Below are 19,535 nucleotides of genomic sequence, written 5' to 3'. Positions count from 1 at the left end.
TATGAGATATCATGCACTCATTTTCTGGGTAAGAAATTTTGTAGCAAACTTCATCTAATAATATCCAAGATGTTAACATTGAGGGACGAGCAAAGATTTACCGTATCAATATATAACGCCCATTCTACTTCATTTTAAAAATATATAAATATAAATGTATTTCAGAAATTATAAACCTTTAGCAAAAAAATTATTTTATTACTTTGAGATCCAAAAAATAAAATATAAATGTATTTCAGAAATTATAAACCTTTAGCAAAAAAATTATTTTATTACTTTGAGATCCAAAAAAGTATCCTCTGCAATATTTTTTGATACTTAAACATCCCTGGTTGCAACAAAAAAATACTTATTATATTTTACAGTTTGATTAAAATTGGAACCACAACCGCTGTCGACAATGAGTTTTTACTCATTTTGTATGGGGAGAAAAGTATCGTCTTGTGGTTGGCGTAAATGTGGTTGAGATAAATTCTATTTTACAGCTTAATTACAATTGGAACCATAACCGCTGTCGACAATGAGTTTTCATACATTTTGTATGGAAAGCAAAATATCGTCTTGTGGTTTGCGACATTGTGGTTGAGATAGATTCTATTTTACAGGTATAGGATGTAGTATACATCCTTCTATCAACCTACCTACCCAGAGATTGTTTTCAAAGATTTGTGTTCAATATACGCAACTTGATTGTAAATAATGTTGTTTAATGGTCGCACCGTGTATGCCTTGCATAAAACCCAAAGTTATGTGCAGACGAGAGATGTGGCATTTGATTTACGCTATTGATCCCAAGGTCATGTGTGGCCAGTACGGCTTCCATAGAGGTCGTTCTGCAGAAGACCTACTGGCCTAAACTAATAAAAATTAACTATTTGTTCTTTGTACTATTTGTATACACAAAAATAGTTAAAAAATAGTTTGGCGTTTTAGTTGTCTGTTTCATATATTTTTATATTATTTTGGAGTTTATATGCTCCTTATAATACACTAAAAGCAATTTTACGAACAGGAAATACTGTAACAAAAATTGTAATTAATTTTATTGCGATAAGCTCAAAATTGCGAAATTGTTGTGACCGACTTGGAAAATATTGCAGACAATATTTTGTATATATGTATTTCATAAAATATTATATTTATTAAATATATATTTAGCAAATTATTTGTATAAAACATATAAATATGTATTGCAGGGTCAATTATCCCTCCTATTAATAATTTCATGTAGGTACTTAACGAATCAATTACAAGGCTCCGCTCTTTCCTCTACTATATATCTTATTCTTATAAACGACCTTCTATGTCAAACTTTCAACTCTATTTACTCTTTTGCCGATCTGCCATTCATATTCACTCAGTTATAGGTCAAGCCCTTTAGATATTAGTGTACCGAGGAAAAATATGAATGAATCGGTATATCGCGACTTTATATTATTATTTATATTATTAGAACCAATTTCAACGCCCGCAAGTATTGGTTTTAACACATAAGCGCATAGACTGGTTCACACTGGTAAACTTTTTTTGAGCAACTTTTAATCTTTGTGTGTAAGAGAAAGAGAAAGAAATATCAACCCTCATTGCAGATAATGTTGTTTCCTCAATATTTATGTTTGGTGTAAATATTAAGGAACCGGACACTCTTGATGTTTAAGGCATTAAAATTCAGTGCGATGTCTACTTAATACATTTTCAAATGTCAAAAAATCATTGAAGTGTCTAGGATTTATGATCACTTCATCTGATCTCTTAACTATTTACATCACTTATTTCCGACCGAAAATGTAATACAACTCTCACATATGGGCCGGCGCTTCAAAATCTATTTTGGAGATACTCGACCTCCTACAGGAGTGAACGAAGGATCTTATTGGTAACAGTAGAGTATCCAACACTATTGATTCCCCGGGGTGTATTTCACTATTCTATCGATATTACAATGGTGTGTGTTTACAAAGTCTATATAACAAAAAATCATGTAAAAAGAAAGAAAATAAATTCCTTACCTGTGTTGATCCAATTAAACAGCTTTCAAAATAAAACCTTTTAGCATTTTTCGAAAATGGATTTTCATATTTATGGTATATATGATTATCCGGTAACTTCTCATGTCGTTGAGTATGTTTTTTGTATCCCAAAAATAACGCAGTTTTGAGAATAAATTTTTCTTCTATTACAACAGTACAAGGTTTAATGTCAAAAGAAAAATTTTCAAATATAACAGCATTCTTATTTGGACTTGGCAATAATTTTGCCCTCAATATTAATGACTCTTGATCTGAATTTTCGGTATTTGACTTCCAAGTGTGCAATACTATAGGACATTGCGCTTCCAAAAGCTGATTATCTATTTGCAGGTCTCTGACTTTTAAATCGATCGACTTAGCGAAGGGCAATAAGATTATGTCAACAATTATGTTCTCTAATGTTATATACGCTAATTCTTCACAAGGGGATCGTGTGACTATTGAAATTCCCACTCCTTTTGACAGCGTTAATTTGATCTTAAAATATATAAATATTAAAATCAATAAAATTTTTATTTATGTATATTTGTATGTATAATATATAAGCAATGTTGAATAATATCCTGTAATGATTCATATAATTGTTTTAATTAAACATTTTTATGTTAAATTGAACTGTTAAAAGTATCAAGTTGTATTGAGTTTATAAACGAAAAGTATTAATTAGTCAAAGGTAACAGAATGGTACAGTACTAGAGTATTGAAATAACCGTTCTATTCCAAAAACCGGTTTTGTATAAAAAACAGTTAACCGGGTTTTCTTAATTTATTTTATATTTTTTATATATTAACAAGGAATTTAATATTTATAATACATTTATGTAATGCATATGGTTTTATATTATAAAGAAGAAAATAAAACACATTTTATGAAATTATCAGTTGTAAAATCATTTTTATAACAAAAATTTTAAAAATACATTTTTAATAAAAAAACAAGAATGAATGTATAGTCGACCATATGATACCCTACACCAGTCAGTATGTATGTTAAAAATGGGTATTATTTAAAAAATAAGGCATTTGGTTTGTTTTTTTAACTTTATTTCGAATTATTTTTACTTTTTTTGGCAAAAAAATATATTTTTTACAAGAGGATTCAAAGGGGAGTAGGGAAAAATATGGCCCTATCTTTAAAAATGTTAGTAGGGGGAGTTAAGTCTTCTTCTATGTAGAATTTAAAAGTTCTATTAGTGTTTGTAAGTGGATTTTGACCTTTAAGTCATTTTCTGAAGGAGAGTTTGTATGGGGGATAGGGTCAAATGAAGAAATGGGTAGTGTCATTTAATGTTCTATAAAACTAAGTTTTGCCGACTTTTGTTAACATAATAGATTATTTAAATTAATTATAAGCCAAAAGGCCCTATTTGGGGGGTACGGTTGTATGGGACTAGTCGAAATAATGGACCGATTTTAACCATTTTCAATAGGCTTCGTCCTTGGGCCAAAAGAGTGTGTGTCCAATTTCATCCAATTATCATGAAAATTGCGGCCTGTACCTTGCGTACAAGGTTTAAATGGACAGCCAGCCAGCCAGACGGACGGACATATTTTTATGTTATTTTAGTATGTTACAAATATCAGCACAAACCAAATATACCCCCACTATTAAAGTGGTGTAAGTAAGAGTTCTATATTCGGCTGTGCCGAATCTTATATACCCTTCACCTTGATGTGTTAAAAACCAGTCAGTACGAATTTTATTACAAAAAATCAAAAAATACCAATTGCAAAACGGTACCAAAAAGTCCCCTTTCATTGGCTCTCATTTAATCCAGACTCTACATACTTAATTTCATGTTTCTAGGTTCAATATTATAGAAATTTCAAAAAGTACCTTTTGATGGACGAAAAAGTACAAAAAAGTTCCTTTTAATGGGTTCCCATTTAATACAGGCTCTACATAATTAATTTAATGTTTCTAGGTTCAATATTATAGAAAATTCAAAAAGTACCTTTTGTAGAACGAAATATACCAATAAGTCCCCTTTTATCTGTTCTCGACTAATTTGGGCTCTACATACATAATTACATGTTTGTAAGTTCAATATTATAGAAAATTAAAAAAGTACCTTTTGTATAACGGAAAAGTACCAAAAAGTTCCTTTTTCTAGGTTCTTACCTAGTCAAGGCCCTACATGCTAAATTTCATTTTCTAGGTTCAATATTATAGAAAATTCAAAAAGTACCTTTTGTAGAACGAAAAAGTACAAAAAGTGGCCTTTTATGTGTTCTGACTTAATCCGGGCTCTACATACTTAATTTCATGTTTCTAGGTTTAATATTATAGAAAATTAAAAAAGTACCTTTTGCAGAAGGAAGAAATACCAACAAATCCCCATTGATTTGTTCTCGTCTAATTCGGGCCCTACATACTTAATTTCATGTTTCTGGGTTCATTATTATAGAAAACTCAAAAAGTACCTTTTAAAAAATCAGAAAGTACCAAAAAGTTCCCTTTTATGACTTCTAACTTAACAAGTCTCCACATACATAATTTCTAGCCAATAACAACATACTAGTGCTGCTTTCGCTCTGCTACTCTTGCTCTGCTCAAGCAAGAGTACAATAACAAAATTTACCGTATGATTATGTAGTTTGTTTTTGTTTTTAACAATTTCTATTTGCGCATGAATAAAAAATCTCAATTTTTGATGAAATTTCCAGAGGTTGTCTCGGATTTTTGCTCATATCTCCGGTATTTATGGATCGATTTCGCTGATTTTAAATAGCGATCTTCTCTAAAGCATATCTAACAGAATTATTGAAAATTCGGATCTCGCCGATATCTGAGGTCCTCTAAAAACTGATTTCAACAAACACACAGACGGACTCACAGACAGACAGACGGGCATAGCTTAATCAACGCTACCTATAAGGATCCAGAATATATATACTTTATGGGGTCGGAAAATTATATTATAGAAATTACAAACAGAATGACAAACCCTTCTCACAAGGTGAAGGGTATAATTAACAAAAAAAAAAAACAACAAAAAACTTATTGCAAAACTTAGTTACTTTGAAAATAGTATGCAATTTAAATGATGAGTTTTTAAGCGATTCTTTTGTTTGTTTTAATAAAATTTTATATTGAAAAAACCCGCTCGCTGAATGTTGTTAAAAGTCAGTTTTTTAAGATTTCTAGCCTTTTCGTTCTTTTGTTGCATTTATCCAGGTATATAAAATCATCATATTATGATGAATGCTGTTTTCTAAACTTAATCTATCAATTTCAAAACTTAAATTGGCATCAAAAGCAACTAATTCTTCATCCAGCTCATTGCATGGAAATAATCGAGTATATAATTCAGTTTTTTATTTTTTAGGGAAGGGAAAATAGCCCCTTTTGATAGTCCACAATAGGGGAATGGTACCTCCCATGTTCACATGAATGTGAAAATTCTTCGTGCAAAATTTGAGGATTCTAGATTCAAATATTCACATGTCAGAGTTGATAGCGAAAAATTTAAGGATTTCAGCTCTAATAGTTTCTCAGATTTATAACTTTTTGTATTTAATTTATATGAGAGGTTCCAAGAAACCCCCATATAAAAACTCTCTCATATGTTCATGTGGGTGTTCATGCAAAATTTTTAAAACTCTAGCTGTTGCTGTTTCTGAGATATGTGATTTTAAATATTTATTATGTATGTGGGCGTGGCACTGTGTCCACACAGGAAGTCACTGTGAAAATTTTAGGAAAATCGGTACAGCCGTTTATGAGGGCATAAAGTCCAAACAAACATACATACATATCTAAATACATACATAACTGAACGACCTATAGATATATAGGCCAGCTGCAATAGATAAGCAGTCCCCGACCAAGAGCGGTAGACTTCGAGAGCGTATTATAAAAGGGTACAAAAGCTTGATGACAACTCTGCGACATGGTGAATGTAGGCCGCCAGTTAATTAGGTATCCTTCCACAGGGGGTGCCCTCAAGAGAGGTGCAGCAAGAATAGTGATACCTTCGTGGATCCCTGTCTTCATGGCATTAAGATCGAGACCAGTAATATTTTAATTATTGTATGCTGGATCAAACGAACATGTTTAAGATGAACCCTTGGTTTGTTGGCTGCAGTATTCCAGAACTTCAGTATGTTGGGGTGAAACCTAACAGAAATGGCTTCTGGGCTAATATTGTTGTTGAACCCGTCCCGATAAAACCTGGCAAGCCTCAAAGCACGATCAAAGCTTCGTCGCCGTTAAGTTAGTGGTGTAGGTTTAGTTGACTTTGTCCTGATTAATGATGGTCCGCCTCTGAGCGCAGAGAGGCCCCCGCGTCAACACTCTCATGGCCTCGCTGCTTGCTTAGACAACCATGGGACCATATAAAGCAACGACACATCGAACTGACACAACAACTTTGAGTTGAGACCCAGTTAAAAACGAGTTCAGCAACCAATGGTAAATCCGGCAATAATACCGGAGAAGAAGCTTATCTTTCTTCTGTCACTAGCCTACCAAAAATTTTACCTAACAGGGCAACCCCTGCAGTATAAAATTGTGATATGTTTAAGAAGAGCTTATTTACTAAAAAGATTCCTCCTGCGAACCATCGTCCAGAAGTTCCTTCGGAAGTACAACCAGAAGTACCCCAAGAGGTAATTCCAGATGAACCCCCAAGTATGCATAACACTGCTAAGAATGAAAAAAAAATGATACATATATCGATGATAATTTCGATAAGCTCGGAAAAATGATAATTGATTTCAGGACTACATAAAACAAAAAAACGTACATCTTGAAATTAACTTTCAAGTGTTAGCGATAAGGTCAACGTACAACAAAGTACGGGATGAAGAAACCTAGAGGAAAATGCTCTCCCTAAAACACCAAAACCAAAGAGAGCAAAGCAAAACACACCGAAATAAGGCCGAAGAAAATTACACGCGTAGATAAGACAAAAGTAATTACACTCATAGCCGAGGAAAACGAAATTACACAAACAGTTGAGACAGGTAGAATTCCAAGCAATAAGGACGAGAAACCCGAATGAACAATAGTTAACAGAAAGAAGAAAAAAAAGAATGCTAGATTACGCAGGCCTAGGCCAGATACCATGATCACATCGGCGAAAGAGCGGTCTCCTATTCATAGATTGTAAAGAAAATCAGAACAGGTCCGGCATTGACAGAACTGGGAGATGTGGTAAACAAAGTTAGACGAACCCAGAAAGGCGAATTTGTACTAGAACTAAAACTGGAAATAAGAATGTATCCAAAGAGTTCAACTCCAAAATTGAAAATGCCCTCAATGGCGCGGTTGAAGTGAAGAGTCGTAAAAAGGAGATGTTGGTGGAATGTAAGGACATGGATGATATTACCACCAAGCTGGAAATATGCCAGGCATTTGCCAAGGTTCTGGATATGCCAGAACCGGAAGAGTCAGTTAGTAAGTCCATTGGTAAGTCGTACGGCTTTACTCAGACCGCTAAAATAAGCCTCCCAGTAGAAGCAGCTAGAAGAGCCCTAGTGATGAACAAAATTAAAATCGGTTGCTCGGTATGTCGTATATATGGTCATATCTCTAAATTCTGTCAATCGGAGATAGATAGGTCAAACATATGGATATAGTGCGGCATGGTTTTTTATGTTGCATACTTTGTTAAACACGCAGCAGGTAGCTACAGGTGCCCGGTCTTCAAGAAAGCGCTAACCGTAAGATTTAAATGAAGTTCATTCAACTCAATATAAACCACAGAGCTCAGGAGCTCTTACAGCAGACTATGCTGGAATTGAAGATATACATAGCATTAATATCTGAACCTAGACAGAAACATTTGGGAAAGCGAATTGATCGGTAGAGCGGCAGAAATAAAGCAAGAAAAAGGAATGAAACATCCACAATTGGGTTATGTTAGGGCCAAAATAGGAGGTATTTTGTAGGAATTCCTACATCAACACATTGAAGCTGGAACGGCGATTGAAACGGCATCGCAAATCTCAGAAGCACTAAAAACGGAAGGAGAACTACTGGTGGAACGAAACTATAGCGCTACTAAGGAAAACATGCTTAAAAGCTAGGCGTACTAGTAACTTACGTAGATGACGAAACACAAACATCTCAGGACGATCCAGATGTTACAAACGAGGAAGTATTAAGCCTTTGTTTCAGAATCGGAGATAATAGGGCACCGGCATAGATTCTATCCCAAAAAAGGACTGAAAATTGCTCTGAAAACAAGACCGGACATATTTGTGCATCTGCTCAAGAATTGTCTAAAGGTAAATTTCCAGAACCCTGGAAAAAACAGAAACTTATTTTAGTTCCTAAATCCGGAAAAGTCGTTGGTGAGCCACAATCATACAGTCTTTTAGATCCGTTGGGTAAATGCCTGGAAAGGCTAATATACGCGTAGCAAACGCCCTGACAAGAATGATGCCCAATATAGGTGGACCTCGTCAAAGTCGCCGCCTATTAATTTCGAGAGTATCTAACGCATTGGTGGAATGGCAGAGAAGATGGGAGAATACTCCAAAAGAGCGATAAACTTTTCGGCTGATCAGCGATATTGAAAATTGGCTAAAACGTCGACATGGAGAGATGAACTATGACTTAACCCAATTCCTCACTGGACACGGTGGTTATAGAAGTTACTTATTCCGCTTCGGCCATGATAATTCATCAAGGTGTCTTCAATGTTCAGAATACGATGAAACCACAGAACACGTTACATTTAAATGTACATTCTCAGACCGTCTCATGAGATTACAATCCTATTTAGTAGTAAATATTAGTCCAGATAACATTTTCCAGATTAAGCTAAAAACGAAGTATAATTGGGACGCAATAAATGCATACATATGCTCTATAAATCGAGCTCTTCGTGATGAGGGAAAACTCCGTAAATCGTTGTAAGAGTAGCCAATAAAACAAAGATAATATCAAATACAGCATAAGCTTAAACCCGCCGCGAAGTAATACCTACACCGCTGACGGGTGTTGCTGTGGGGGTGTGGTTTAGTACGTAGGCGCAACTATGTGAATATGTGAATATTTAAAGGGTCGATCGGTGGAAAGCGTTTTTAACGAAGTTGTCCATTACATAGGTGAATCCTTCGTTAGCAAACTATATACAGTAGTGGTACGCATTGACATCGAAGGTGCTTTCATTAATGTGCAAAAAGTTTTATCATTCCTTGACAGACAAAGTGAAGGAGTAATCCTCGACCGGAAATTGAAATGGAGACACCACATAGAGGATATAATAAATAAGGCACATCGGTGCTCCGAGCAATAACGGAATGTGTTAATTGGACATGGCGCCCGCAGTCATCAGGTGATATAAGTAAATCTAAGACAGTATTGGATTGTAAAAAAGCTTCGACTAAATACTTTCCCAGAGGTAGTTAATCTGAAAAACGCAAAGCCATTTGACGCAACAAAAACTGAATTAAAAATATGGGTGAGAGTATACCATAAGGCCTCTTGGAATAATGAAACGATACTCAGTGAAAAAATTTTTTTTCATGAAAAGGAGCGCACAATAGGCCCGATAGTGCCCTAGGTCTATTTCTTCGGATTTGATATATTATAAATCTCTGGTAAGAATAAAATGTCAAATAAATTATTTACGGGATTATATACACAAGACTTCCAGTCTAGAAATTGCAAAATTGTAAAACCCTAGATCTTCATTTCTAAATGTCACTTACTAATTTTTTCGCCGTCTTTTTACGTTTTTATCCAAAGTTTTAAACTTTTGGACACCATTCGATTTTGTACTAAATACCTAGTAAAATATTTTCAAATTTTAGTAATGAGTATTGTATGAAATGTAGTTGTTTAATAAATTACTTGGTAATGAGTTGTCGTTATCATAACATAAATTAGTGTTTTGAATAGAATTTCAAGTAAATTGTCTATTGCGTATGTCTTATACGGAATTAGTTAGTGTTTCTAACCTTAGTCGATTTTTTTCAAGAAATTTTGATATTATCATATGTGTAGAAACTAATCCAGATAGAACGATAAAATAATTGAGTGAGAGAATAGACTTAAACAAAAATAAGTTACAAAAATTTTACCAATTAATTTCTATTTTACAGAAAATAACACTGTGCAATAAGAAAATCTTTCCCGAATGGTACCAACGGGAAATGAAAGTAGACCATCATTAGACTAAAATTCCCAAAGGGTATGAAAATAATGTATCGAGTTTTTTTTTTGTTTTGCGATTTTATGAAAAATTTTTCCATATACGTATTTTATATGTATGTAAACCTATGAAATAAGTTAATATATTAATTGCTCAATTTCTTAAGGTCTTAAATATTTAAATTTATTAATGTTTATACTTTGTGGGCCTTAATTTCATTTCTATTTTAATAGAATTTAGTAAATACTCTACTAGAAATGTTCAAATTTTATTTGCTTTTCAAAAAATAAAATTAAAAATTTTAAAATAAAGTAAAATGGATTAGTCTAATAAAATTAGATTTTCTATGATCCCTTTACGGTCCTTCATTATAAAGAAATTTTAGTACAGGAATAAAAAAATTAGTGATACCGTTTTCAAGATATCCTTGACTCAATGACATTTTTTGATATAATTATCATTATTTTAAACTATAATATTTTAAATAAAGTTTTATCAAACTACAAGTCAAGGGCATTAATTAAAGTCTAAAATGATTAAAATCGGATAAATATGTAATATAGAAAAATATCAAATTCAATCTTTTTAGAAAAACTGTTAGAAATGTAAACTATTAGAAATAAAATCTTTGTAAAATAATAATCGTATCGATTTTGGAAATTTTGGAGAACATAAAATGTTTGTATGTATGAAAAAATGTGTGTACCGAATTCCATCAACATCAGAGAGGATCATGCTCAAAATTTTTTAATATTATTTATGAAAAAATTTTACCGAAAAAGGTTGAGTTTAAAATGCCTATTGAATAATAAATGAGATCTCTTTTTTTAATCCTATGGGGAATTGGGTCTTTTAAGTGTCTATTTTAATTTCCCGTTAGTCTTGTTCGGGAAAGATTTGAAGACCCAAAATTTGTTGCATAGTGTAATTGGAATATTAATTTAAAAAAATTTGTATTAACTTAAATGTGAGATTTTATTGTGATTAGATAGCGTAAACAGTATTAAGGTATAGTCATAAATCCAGTTTCAAACTTTAATCAATTTTGTTAAGCAAATTATAAAATGTTAATAAAATCTTCATGTGACTTACAATAAAAAAGATAATAAAATAGTAAAAAAAGTTGGTCAATAACTCTCATATATTAGCAGTACCTGCGATTTTAATTATGAGTTTTATAAGATTTAGTAAAGTATTAATAAAATATAAGTATTATTTTGTTTTCAACTGATTTAATTGAAACTTAGGATAAGTGTGTAATAAAGACACGTATTTCTGATGACACCAAAAAATTCAAAATTTAAAATGTAAATATAATTTTATAATCATACTAGCTATACCCAGTGTGCTTCGCTACACTCATCGTAATGGAATAAAATAAATATCATTATTGTAAATGTATGTATATATATCTGCAATATCAAAAATTCCCCTTTTAGAGAACTCTTTAAGTTTGATTTTATGATTTTAGTCTCAATATTACAGAAAATTAAAAAAACAGTTGAAGAACGAAAAAGTACCAGACAGTGCCTTTCTATATATTTTCATTAAATCAGGATGACGCATGTTTAATTTTCAACCAGAAACCAATAAAATCGCATAAAGATTTTTATACAATCAGGAAGCTACATGTCAAATTTGATGTTTTTAGGTTCAATATTATAGAAAATTCGAAAAGTATTAGTAAAAGAACAAAAAAGTACCAGAGTATGCTTTTTCAATTTTCGTTCAATTGGGATACTGCGTGTTTAATTTTATGTTTATATATTCAATATTTTAGAAAGATCTAAAAGTACCAGTACCAGTGAAGTACGAAAAAGTACCAAAGGACCTATTTTATTTAATTTCATGTTCCTAAGTTCAATATTATAGAAAATTCAAAAAGTACCAGAAAATATTCCAGTTTAAATTTTCATTCACTCAAGTCCCTGATTGCTTTTATGGATTCTAAATAACTCCGGGCTCCACATGCTTAATTTCATGTTTCTTACATCAATATCATAAAAAACACAAAAAGTACCTTTTGAAGAACGAAAAGGTATCAAAAAGTCCCCTTTTATATGTTCTCACTTAATCCAGGCTCTACATACTTAATTTCATGTTTCTAGGTTCAATATTATAAAAAATTCAAAAAGTACCTTTTGATGAACGAAAAGTCCCCTTTTATAGATTTTCATTTACTCCGGGCTCTACATGCTTAATTTCATGTTTCTAGGTTAAATTTTATAGAACTCAAAAAGTACCTTTTGTAGAACGAAACAGTACCAAAAAGTCTCCTTTTATAGATTCTCATTTACTCCGGGCTCTACATGCTTAATTTCATGTTTCTATGTTCAATATTATACAAAAATTTTATAGAACTCAAAAAGTACCTTTTGTAAAACGAAACAGTACCAAAAAGTCTCCTTTTATAGATTCTCATTTACTCCGGGCTCTACATGCTTAATTTCATGTTTCTAGGTTCAATATTATACAAAAATCCAAAAAGTACCTTTTGAAGAACGAAAAAGTACCAAAAGTCCCCTTTTACAGGTTCTCACTTAATCCATCCTCTACATACTTAATTTCATGTTTCTAGGTTCAATATTATAGGAAATTCACAAAAGTACCTTTTGAAGAACGAAAAAGTACCAAAAAGTCCCATTTTATAGATTCTCATTTACTCCGGGCTCTACATACTTAATTTCATGTTTCTAGGTTCAATATTATACGAATTTCAAAAAGTACCTTTTGAAGAACGAAAAAGTACCAAAAAGTCCCCTTTTATAGATTTTCATTTACTCCGGGCTCTACATGCCTAATTTCATTTTTCTAGGTTAAATTTTATAGAAAACTCAAAAAGTACCTTTTGTAGAACGAAAAAGTACCAAAAAGTCCGTTTTTATTAATTAATTTCATGCTTCTAGGTTTAATTTAAAGAAAACTCAAGAAAATACCTGTGTAGAACGAAAAAGTACCGAAAAGTCTCTTTATTATTAATTTCATGTTTCGATTTCAATACCAAAGAAAACTCAAAAACTACCAGATGGAGAGTGAAAAAGTACCAAAAAATATCACTTGGTACCGGGTTTCCAAATAACACCTCATAAGCATATTTAGTGTTTCTAAATCTAAAAATTTTATCTAAACTGGATCATTGTGTTTGAATAAAATCAAATTTCCAGTTTTTACCCCTTTTGGTACTTTTTTCTACCTATTAACGAAATAAAAATTCTATTCCAAAATATTGCAACATCGTAGTGGGAGCCAGTTATTACGTATTTATATGTATAAGTTAATAAACCAAAATCAATGTTTTATGAAAAAAGTACCAAAAATAGGTACAATTTTCACCCCTTAAACATCCGAATAACCAAAAAGTACTAAATTTATATTTTTATTTTTTCGTCAAGTTATGAAGGAGTCAAAAATATTGTTTGAATGTTTACTGGTTTAAAAGATACATGGGGTGCAAAAAAGTACCAAAATACAGTTTTTACCCTTTTATTCCCTAAAGGGGTCGAAATTGAAAAAAGTACCAGACACCTGTCCGCATTTTTTTATATGAACGACGATAAGCTTTAAACTACTTTTGTATTTTTATATGAGGTTACCGATTTTATCCGTTTTTAACCTTTTTTACCCCCTAAACATTCGAATTTCCAAAAATCCCGTCTTAGTGGATCTATTTGGTGGGAGATCAATCCCCTGTCCAAATTTCAGCTATTTAGCTTTAACCAATTAGACTGTGCGATGATGAATCAGTCAATCAGTCAGTCACTCAGCAACGTTAGAATTATATGAAGGAGTCAAAAATATTGTTTGAATGTTTACTGGTTTAAAAGATACATGGGGTGCAAAAAAGTACCAAAATACAGTTTTTACCCTTTTATTCCCTAAAGGGGTCGAAATTGAAAAAAGTACCAGACACCTGTCCGCATTTTTTTATATGAACGACGATAAGCTTTAAACTACTTTTGTATTTTTATATGAGGTTACCGATTTTATCCGTTTTTAACCTTTTTTACCCCCTAAACATTCGAATTTCCAAAAATCCCGTCTTAGTGGATCTATTTGGTGGGAGATCAATCCCCTGTCCAAATTTCAGCTATTTAGCTTTAACCAATTAGACTGTGCGATGATGAATCAGTCAATCAGTCAGTCACTCAGCAACGTTAGTTATAATATATATATATATATAATATATATATATATATAATATATATATATATATATATATATATATATATATATATATATATATAGATATATATATATATATATATATATATATATATATATATATATAATATATATATATATATATATATATATAATATATATATATATAATATATATTATATATATATATAATATATATATATATATAGTATATATATATATATATATATATATATATATATATATATATATATATATATTATATATATATATATATATATATAAAAGAAAACCTGTTTTACCCGTTTTTCCCCTTTTTACCCGTAAATGTGCAAATTTCCAAAAATCGCTCCTTAGTGGATCTACATAACCAAAAACACATCTACTGTCAAAATTTCATGATTCTAGGTTCAGCCGTTTGCGCTGTGCGATGATGTATCAGACAGTCAGTAACGCTACTCTTTATATATAGATGTCCAAAAAAGATTATTAACTTAATAATGGTTTAAAACTGTTTTATATAGAAAAAGGAAAATGAAATATATATTAAAATTTAAATTAGTTTTTATTTAATGTATTAATTCTTAATAATATTTGTTTCTTTAGATCGCTACTTGTAATGCCTTTTGAAGAACGAAAAATCCTGGCTCTACATACTTAATTTCATGTTTCTATGTTCAATATTATAGAAATTTCAAGAAATACTTTTTGAGGAGCGAAAAAGTACCCAAAACTCCCCTTTCATTGGTTATCATTTACTACGGTCTCTATATGCTTAATTTCACGTTACTAGGTTCAATATTATAGAAATTTTAAAAAGTATCTTTTGAAGAACGAAAAATACTAAAAAGTCCCCTTCTATAGGTTCTCATTTACTACGGTCTCTATATGCTTAATTTCACGTTTCTAGGTTTAATATTATAGAAATTTTAAAAAGTACTTTTTGAAGAACGAAAAATACTAAAAAGTCCCCTTCTATAGGTTATCATTTACTACGGTCTTTATATGCTTAATTTCACGTTTCTAGGTTCCATGTTATAGAAATTTCAAAAAGTACCTTTTGAAGAACGAAAAAGTACCAAAAAGTCCCTATAGGTTCTCACTTAATCCGGGACATACATGCTTAATTTCATGTTTCTGGATTCAAAACTATAGAAATTTCAAAAAGTACCTTTTGTAGAACGAAAAAGTTCCCTTTTATGGGTTCTCACTTAATCCGGGCCATTCATACTTAATTACATGTTTCTAGTTCAGTATTGTAGAAAATTCAGAAAGTACCTTTTAAAGAACGAAAAAGTACCAAAAAGTCCTCTTTTAAAGGTTCTCACATAATCCAGGCTCTACGTGTTTAATTTCATGTTTCTAGATTTAACATTATAGAAATTTCAAAAAGTACTTTTTGAAGAACGAAAGTACCAAAAAGTGCCCTTTTATGGGTTGTCACTTAATCCGGGCTCTACATACTTAATTACATGTTTCTAGGTTCAGTATTATAGAAATTTCAAAAACTACCAGGCGAAGAACAGAAAGGTACCAAAAAGTCCCCCTTTATGGGTTCTCACTTAATCCGGGCTATACATACATAATTACATATTTCTAGGTTCAATATTATAGAAAATTCAAAAAGTACTTTTTAAAGAAAGAAAAAGTATCATAAAGTCCCCTTTTATAGGCTCTCACATAATCTGGGTTCTACATGCTTAATTTCATGTTTCTAGGTTCAATATTATAGAAATTTCAAAAAGTACTTTTTGAAGAACGAAAGTACCAAAAAGTGCCCTTTTATGGGTTGTCACTTAATCCGGGCTCTACATACTTAATTACATGTTTCTAGGTTCAGTATTATAGAAATTTCAAAAACTACCAGGCGAAGAACAGAAAGGTACCAAAAAGTCCCCTTTATAAGTTCCCACATAATCCGGGCTCTACATACATAATTTCATGTTTCAATATTATGGAAATTTCAAAAGGTACCTTTTGAAGAACGAAAAAGTACCCAAAGGTCCCTGTTTATGGGTTGTTACTTACTCCGGGCTTTTCACGTTTCTAGGTTCAAAATTATACAAAAATCCAAAAAGTACCTTTTGAAGAACGAAAAAGTACCAAGAGTCCCCTTTTATAGGTTCTCACTTAATCTATCCTCTACATACTTAATTTCATGTTTCTAGGTTCAATATTATAGGAAATTCAAAAAGTACCTTTTGAAGAACGAAAAAGTGCCAAAAATGCCCCTTTTATAGATTCTCATTTACTTCGGGCTCTACATGCTTAATTTCATGTTTCTAGGTTAAATTTAATAGAAAACTCAAAAAGTACCAGTCGAAGTACGAAAAAGTACCAAAAAGCCCCCTTTTATAGATTCTCATTTACTCCGGGCTCTACATGCTTAATTTCATGCTTCTAGGTTTAATTTTAAAGAAAACTCAAAAAAATACCTGTGTAGAACGAAAAAGTACCGAAAAGTCCCTTTAATATTAATTTCATGTTTCGATTTCAATATCAAAGAAAACTCAAAAGGTACCAGATGGAGAATGAAAAAGTACCAAAAAATATCAATTGTTGCCGGGGTTCCAAATAACACATCATTAGCATATTTAGTGTTTCTAAATCTAAAAATTTTATCTAAACTGGATCATTGTGTTTGAATAAAATCAAATTTCCAGTTTTTACCCCTTTTGGTACTTTTTTTCTACCTATTAACGAAATAAAAATTCTATTTCAAAATGTTGCAGCATCGTAGTGGGAGCCCGTTATTATGTATTTATATGTAAAAGTTAATAAACCAAAATCTATGTTTCATGAAAAAAGTACCACCCCTTAAACATCCGAATATCCAAAAAGTACTAAATTTATATTTTTATTTTTTCGTCAAGTTATGAAGGAGTCAAAAATATTGTTTGAATGTTCACAGGTTTAAAAGATACATGGGGTGCAAAAAAAGTACCAAAATACAGTTTTTACCCGTTTATTCCCTAAAGGGGCCGAAATTGAAAAAAAGTACCAGAAACCTGTCCGCTTATTTTTTAAATGAACGACGATAAGCTTTAAACTATTTTTGTATCTTTTCTAGTTTAGGAGATATGAGGTTACCGATTTTACCCGTTTTTACCCTTTTTTACCCCCTAAACATTCGAATTTCCAAAAATCCCGTCTTAGTGGATCTATTTGGTGGGAGACCAACCCTGTCCAAATTTCAGCTATTTAGCTTTAACCGTTTAGGCTGTGCGATGATGAATCAGTCAATCAGTCAGTCAGTCAGTGACGTTAGAATTTTATTATTATAGATAGATAAAATGTCAAATATTCAATGCCATTTTACGAGAAAATGGTGAGAGAAAAAACAGACATCATATTCTGGCCCAGCAGCTAAAAATACATCAAAAATAGTCAAATAGCGCCCCGCATATGGGAGGTTTATGGGAAGCTGGCGTCAAAAGCTTCAAAATCCACTTTAGCTGGCACACATAAATTTAATTTTGAAGAATTCTCTACTCTGCTTGCGCGAATAGAAAGTGTTTTAAATTCACGACCAATATCACCGATGTCAGAAGACCCAGATGACCTGCAGGCCCTTACTCCGAGTCATTTTCTCCGCGGTGCACCATTGGTATTCGCGACAGAAATACCGCCTGACAATTTGTCGTTATTGAATCGGTGGGAACGAATGAAAGCACTACATCATAAATTTGGTCAACGATGGAAAAATGAGTACCTTCTGGAGCTACACAAGAGGTACAAATGGCAGAATCTACGACGGGATCTATAGACTGGTGATTTCGTTATCATCAAGGATGAGCTTCTTCCTCCATGCGACTGGAGGTTAGGTAGAATAGAAGCCGTACACGTTGGTCGGGATAAGCGCGTAAGAGTCGTGTTAGAACATATAGTGGCGTCGTGACCCGACCAATAGTAAAATTATGCATGCTCCCGTTATGTGAAAAGTCTGTAGATTAGTTTGTTCTTGTCCATACAATGTCGTGTCTATGTGTTCCAAAGCCAATTTTTTCGACCTTAATCTGCCTCTGTTTTTGTTTTTTTTAAATATCTTTCCAGAATGGACCCAGCTCAAAATCCAGAATTGTCTGTTTCATCTACCATCCGCTGCGTTACTGCAAGATGTTTCGCAAATTGTCATTGGAGTACTGTTTTTCTCGGTCCCATCAGATTGGGAGCTGTATTTCGATGGGGGCTTGCCAGATCTGTTGCGATCTGCACCACACCCTGCTTCATCCCGTGAATGCAGGTCAGGGATCCCGGCAAAATCGTCGTCCTCAGCAGAAGCGAACCCAACCACGATCACAGGCAGCCGTGCGGGGAAATCGTCAGCACACCAACCCACCGCAGCAAAGAGCTCAACAACGGCTGAACAATAAATTAAAAATTCTAAAACTTATTTTTTTAGGGACATTGAATATTATATTTACGAATGATGCATCTAAATTCTGTCAAATTAAGTTTTTATATCTTAAATTTTCCTGTAGAAATGTATACTAAAGTCGGATTTGAAATATGTTTCGCAATTTTCGTTCTATAAAAAAATGTCGCCCAAATAATAAACAAAATAATTACGCCAATATTAGCGCTGTTCCAATATTCAGATATACAACTTGTAAAAAAATTGCGTTTTTATAGCAACAAAAGTGTCGCTCATTTGCATTTCAGGCGACGACAAGTATGTATCAATTATATACATACGTAGATACATACGTAGATACATACATACATACATACATACATACATACATACATACATACATACATACATACATACATACATACATACATACATACATACATACATACATACATACATACATACATACATATATACATACAAACATACATACATACATACATACATACATACATACATACATACATACATACATACATACATACATAATTGCAAAGTCTTACCATCAGTTCATCCAAAATGGGAAGATTTTTGTTATTAGTTAATCCTTTATTAAAAACAGATGCATGATTCCACATTGGATCTGGAGCTAGTATTATTTCATCAGAATTAAATTTTACATCGTGAATTTGAATGGATTTTATTGGTCCATCCATTTTATTCATTACTTCGAGATGACCTGAACCCGGCCGTAATTTTTGAATTTCAATGCTTTGTTCAAATGGAACATGTTCTGAATTAGAAGCTCTTGAGCTAGTCTCCATTCTTCCCACAACTGCATCAAAACCAGGTTGCAATCCATATACACCATTTGCAGCCTAC

General features: G+C 32.2%; 1 protein-coding gene across 1 annotated transcript in view; it reads right to left on the bottom strand.

The window, feature by feature from the left end:
* Positions 1-19,535, bottom strand: part of LOC124420343 (vacuolar protein sorting-associated protein 13D-like) — a 38,991-nt gene extending 19,456 nt beyond the window's left edge. The window contains exons 1-2 of the mRNA XM_046952827.1: positions 19,217-19,535; positions 2,010-2,507 (exon numbers count right to left, since the gene is read on the bottom strand). Of these exons, the coding sequence (XP_046808783.1) occupies positions 2,010-2,507; positions 19,217-19,477 (759 nt within the window). The 5' untranslated portion in view covers positions 19,478-19,535. The remainder of the gene's footprint in view (positions 1-2,009; positions 2,508-19,216) is intronic.

This window comes from Lucilia cuprina, chromosome 5 (assembly GCF_022045245.1).
Source record: "Lucilia cuprina isolate Lc7/37 chromosome 5, ASM2204524v1, whole genome shotgun sequence".
NCBI lineage: Eukaryota > Metazoa > Arthropoda > Insecta > Diptera > Calliphoridae > Lucilia > Lucilia cuprina.
The sequence above is the reverse complement of the archived record's forward strand: the minus strand, read 5'-3'. Positions and strand labels throughout refer to the sequence as shown.